At 39.5% G+C, this 5,583-nt stretch overlaps 1 protein-coding gene across 1 annotated transcript in view; it reads right to left on the bottom strand.

Moving 5' to 3' along the window:
- Positions 1 to 5,583, bottom strand: part of LOC103480017 (E3 ubiquitin/ISG15 ligase TRIM25-like) — a 16,137-nt gene that overhangs the window by 10,229 nt on the left and 325 nt on the right. The window contains exon 1 of the mRNA XM_017309951.1: positions 4,269 to 5,583. This exon is cut by the window's right edge and continues 325 nt beyond it. Within this exon, the coding sequence (XP_017165440.1) occupies positions 4,269 to 5,583 (1,315 nt within the window). The remainder of the gene's footprint in view (positions 1 to 4,268) is intronic.

The following is a 5,583-nucleotide window of genomic DNA, read 5'->3' as shown; positions in this document are numbered from 1 at the left end:
TAAACAGGACTTGATGGCTTTCAGTTTTCTTCCAGTGCAGAAATCACAGGCCACATATCCAGATTCAACAAAACAAAGATCAGCAGCAGCAGCTTGGAGTCCAGTTTTCTTCAGCTGCTCTACTAAAACTGCTATGATGGTGTTTTTCTCCAGATCAGGCCTCTGTGTGAAGGTTTTCCCACACTGAGGACAGTGATAGTTCTTCTTCTGTTCACCTTCATCCCAGAAGCTTTTAATGCAGTTCATACAGTAGCTGTGTCCACAGGGAATCGTCACCGGATCCGTCAGTAGATCCAAACAGATCGAACAGGAGAAAGTTTCTCGGTTCAGCTGAACTGCTTGCTGCGCCATTTTTCCTCTCAGTAACAACAACTGTGTGAGTTTCACTTCATGAGAACAGAAACTAGTTTGAGCTCTGATCTACCAATCAGGTTTCAGTGCAGAGAGGCAGCAGCCAATCAGCTTTCACCTTCAGCAACTCTTGGCTCCACCCAGCTTCAGGTTTCAGGGAGAAAACAAGGAAACCTGGTAATAAAGAGGAGCTGCTGGTTTTAAATGCAGGAAGAAAAATAAGGATTTTCATGGACTGATTCCAGGAAGAGGACTGGTTTGAGATTAAAACAGTAAACTATTTTATTCAGTTCAGTTCAGTTCAGAAAAGTGTATCTATAATTTAATTAACATCAGATCAGGTAAGAAATCTTAAATAGAAACTCAGAGTAATGGTGTGAAAGAACAAACAGAAATGGGTTAAATGCTTTGCAATTTGAATAAAAAAATCAGAGTTTGATTTTCTCAAGATTTATAGATATTAACTTGCAATTAATAAATCAATAAATCTGGCAGAAAGATTCTTTCCACATCAGTCAGTATTTCAAGGAATGTGAAAATAAACATATTAAAGATAATCCTCCTGCTGCCAGGATCAGCCAGGATCCTGGGAGACAAAATAAATCACAAATAAAGTCAATAATTAACAAAATGTTTGAACAAAAGAAAAACATTGATTGTTTCATTTTTTGTTCATGCAAAAAATCCAGAATATAAAAGAACCTTGTCTGAAAAGCTGTGGAGAAGGTCAATCCATCCTTCAGAAATGGACAGAGTCCAGCATAACTGTAAACCTACCAAGACAAGGCCTAGTCAAAGTCCACCTGAACTTCCAGGTTGAACAAGGAGAGCTCTGATCAGAGGAGCCATGGAGACTCTGGACCAAATGATCCACAGCTGGGAATCTATCAGACCAACTATCAGCCATCACTGCACTAATGTTGTCTTTATAAGAGAGGCAAGAAGAAAAAACATAAGAAGTCCAGTTTGCAGTTTGTCATGTTGGTCACAGCAAACATGTGGAAGAAGGAGCTTTGGTCAGACCAGAACAAAATTAAACTTTTTAGCCAAAATGGAAAAGTTACAGTTTATCTATATGGAGCATTAACAGCAAAATCAGCTGAGCAAAATGTTTCACAACAATCACAAATAGATAAATGATAGAAACACAAACTGAAATCAATTATAAAATTGGCAGAAAATACCAAAACATAATATGAATGAAAACCAAGAGAGAACCAACATTGTACATCACTCTGACCACATCATCACCACTGTCAAATATGGTGGTGGCAGCATCATGCTTCTCTTCAGCAGGAAAGGTGGATGGAGCCAAGTTCAGGGCGATGTTGGAAGAAAAGTCTAAAGTCTAATTTAAATTGAAGATACTGATACAGATGTTAAAATGTAACTAAATGCTACATAAACCTGATGTTTAAAGAAGAAAACATCAGGTAAATAATTAAACAGCAGGAACAAGAAGCTTCAATCAAATATGGATTCAAACTTTACAAGCACAGAGATGAACAGTGAAGAAACATGACAGCTTTATTCTGAAGTTCCTCTTATTAAAACCATAAAATCAGCTGAAGACCACAATAAAACAATATATTCTCTCATGTGTGTCAGGACTATAAAAATGAGTTCAGACATGAAAGGATCAAAGAACTGCTTTCATTTGTCCATCCATTTTCTTGCACCCTTGTTCCTTAGTGGGGTTGGGAGGTGCTGGTGCCTCTCCAGCTGATGCTCTGGGTGAGAGGTGGGGTCACCCTGGACAGGTTGCCAGTCTGTTGCAGGGCAACACAGAGGACAAACAACCATGCACACACACCTAGGGACAATTTGGAGAGACCAATTAACCTGACAGTCATGTTTTTGGACTGTGGGAGGAAACTGGAGTACCTGGAGAAAACCCACCATGCACAGGGAGAACATGCAAGCTCCATGGAGAAAGACGCCAGGCCGGGAATCGAACCCAGAACCTTCTTGCTGCAAGGCAACAGCTCTACCAACTGCGCCACTGTGCAGCCCGCTTTCATTTGTCATTTTATTAAATTGAATAAAATCTCCTTCAGAAACTGAGCAGTTTGAATTGGCATTAAACTGAGATTTATTGTACAGGTTCACTGATTAATCCACGTAAAGCACTTTGAATTGCCTTGGTGCGGAAAATACGCTACATAAATAAAATTACCTTACAACTTATATGTTCACACTTTATTTTGGTTGGTATATTTTTTAAGCCTGACTGTAAATTACAACATTAACATGGAGATACACAGAGAACTGATAACTAAAAGACAGAAGAAAACAGTTAGGCGAGATTATATGTTACTAATCATTTGACAGAAACGGCTCCATTAGTTTAGAACTAAACAGAGAATCAAATTGTGATTTAAGTAACAAGAATACAAGTTCATCATCACTTGAGTTTTCTGAATTCACAGATTAGCATCCATATGAAAAAGAAATTAAACATTTTTACTGATTGAATTTACAATAACTCAAAAAATTCCACAAACCAGTCTTACAAGATCATAGAAAAACACATGTTGAACTGAATCAGCTTTATATCAGATGAAAAACATCTCAGCACAACAGTAAGGCTAGTAAGTACTTGTACCCTGAGAATAATGTTATTTTAACAATCAGACCAATATGTTTCTTCTGACTGGATGTACTGTTAACAGAATGGAGTGGCCCATCCAGAGTCTCGTTGTGAATCTGAGGAGGGAGGTAAAAATTAGAGTGATGGCAAGGAGGCTGTTCCACCTCAAAGACTTGGAGGTCCTTAGCACAGAGAAATCATTAAAATTACCCATAAATGTTTACAGACAGGGCTGCACAGTGGCGCAGTTGGTAGAGCTGTTGCCTTGCAGCAAGAAGGTTCTGGGTTTGATTCCCAGCCCCGGTCTTTCTGCATGGAGTTTGTATGTTCTCCCTGTGCATGCGTGGGTTGCCCTGCGACAGACTGGCGACCAGTCCAGGGTGACCCCACTTCTCGCCTGGAGCGTTAGCTGGAGATGGACACCAGCACCTCCTGACCCCACTAAGGGACAAGGGTGTCAAGAAAATGGATGGATGTTTACAGACAGCTGCTTAGAGGTTGTAAGAAGAGTTTGATGGTTGTATTTGCAAAACAATTGATTAATTGGGAAAGGTTTAATTTTCCCTTTTAAAGAAATGAATGTATATTCAGTTAGAAAGTATTTTGTGTAAAATTGATGATAATTTTAAATTTATTTATGACAGATTAAGAAATGTCTACATTTGAAAATTATCTGGCAGGAGTATGAATAATTTTGAGCTTAAAAACATCTGAGTATTATTTAAGCCACACTGAACCTAAAGTAGAATAAAATATCATCGAGTAACTTGGCTTTCCTCGTGTTTCCTCATGTAGCAAAGCATAAGAGTATTCAGAGATCCTGGGAACAATGTAAGCAGGGAATAAAGGAAATGCTCAGACTTCATGCTGACAATAAAACAACTTAAACCAAATGTCCATAGAAAAACAGTCTGCTAACATGGAGTGAAGAACTGACGTTACAATACAGAAATAAAATAAAATATACACAATAGATACATATTTAGTTCAGCTTCTGTCATTATCCTGTTTAAGATAAAACAAAAAACTAGACTGAGTGACTGATCAGTGGAGGTTGTAATTCTTGGTAATATCAACAATTTAATGAATGTCTCTGTTAAGTGGGTCACATTTATTAAAAAATATAATTAATCCCTCTGACAGTAAGGTATCAAACTTTGCACATTCTCCTCTGAGCTGCTGCACAGTAGAATATTGTTCCCCTGCAGGTATCAGGCTTTTCTTTCTCTCACGTTAAAACTTTCTGACCTGTCTGAGTTCACAGAACTCAGCTGAGTCTCCAGTTTCATATAATTGTATCCCAGCCAGCAGCGGCTCAGTGAATGTGGTCTGGACTCTGTGGATCAGAGTCGTGGTTCCAGAGACGCTGTAGAAGGACAGAACACCTGCTCCATGATCCAGGAACACTCCTATTTTAGATAAACGAGGAGCCGAGATCAGAGTCAGAGTTTTGTTATGTCTGAATACATACATGAGTTTGCAGCACTCCAGAGCCCAGGAGTTTTCATTTAGCCCAAATGTGTATTCATTTGGTCGGCCTGTTCTGCTGATATCTTTGTAAGCAACAGCCACTGTGAATCTACCAGAGCTCTGCACCTCCCAGTAAGAACATCCACTCAGAGAGTCTTCACTCAGCACTTGAAAGCAATTTTCAAACCGTTTAGAGTCGTCTCTAGATTGTTCTGTCTCCTTTATAACTGCTCTGTTTTTTGTGACAGACAAATACCTGTTTGCTGTGTTTGAGTTCAGTGTTAGGTTCAGTGAAAACTTCAAAAGTTCATTTCTGTTCTTAGGTCCCTCTGTGGGAGTTGATGATGAAGCCTCTGAATCAATCTCTGTTAGGGAAATATCCATCCACATGTTGGTCACAATTTCCTTAACTGTACGCTCAGCCTCTGAGACAGCTGCTTTCATTTCATTGAGGAGCCATATTTCATGGGAAGCAGAAATGTTGCTTCTTGGCAAACACTTAGTAAATATTTGATGGGGCCTTTTAAAGAAGGGTCTTGGTTCGGGGATGTAATTTTTGAGAAACTGTATGTCGTCCTCTGTGTCTAATAGCTGCTCCAGTTCAGCGTTTTCCCTCTTCAGCTCAGCGATCTGCTGCTCCAATTTCTTCTGTTCATTTTCAGCTTCACGAACTTCAGTTTCCTGTTTTGACCTGATGTAGTTCTTAACATCTGAGCTTTTTTTCTGGATAAGACGGATCAGCTCAATGAAAATCTTTTCACATGCTTCAACTGATTTATCAGCAGAGCGATTTATGAACGCAACTTTCTCTTTTCGCTCTTTCAATTTTTTTTCTCCATCCTGGATTCTCTGCTGGACTTTTCCTCGTCTCTCCTCCAGCTCTCTCTGCCTCTTTGTCCTTTCTGCTTCAGGCGCCACTGTGTTGTGACCTTTATGTTCATCCACAGAGCAGAGATAACAGATATGTTTCTTATCAGTGCAGCAGAACATCTTCATCACCTCATCATGCTTAGAGCAGATGTTCTCCTGGAGGTTCTTGGATGGCTCCACCAGCTTGTGTTTCTTAAATGTAGCTGAATCATAATGAGGCTGAAGGTGTTTCTCACAGTAAGAGGCCAGACAGACTAAACAGGACTTGATGGCTTTCAGTTTTCTTCCAGTGCAGAAATCAC

The sequence above is a fragment of the Poecilia reticulata genome, linkage group LG17 (genome assembly GCF_000633615.1).
Source record: "Poecilia reticulata strain Guanapo linkage group LG17, Guppy_female_1.0+MT, whole genome shotgun sequence".
Taxonomy (NCBI): domain Eukaryota; kingdom Metazoa; phylum Chordata; class Actinopteri; order Cyprinodontiformes; family Poeciliidae; genus Poecilia; species Poecilia reticulata.
Note: the sequence above shows the minus strand (reverse complement) of the source record. Positions and strands in the feature narration are given on the sequence as shown.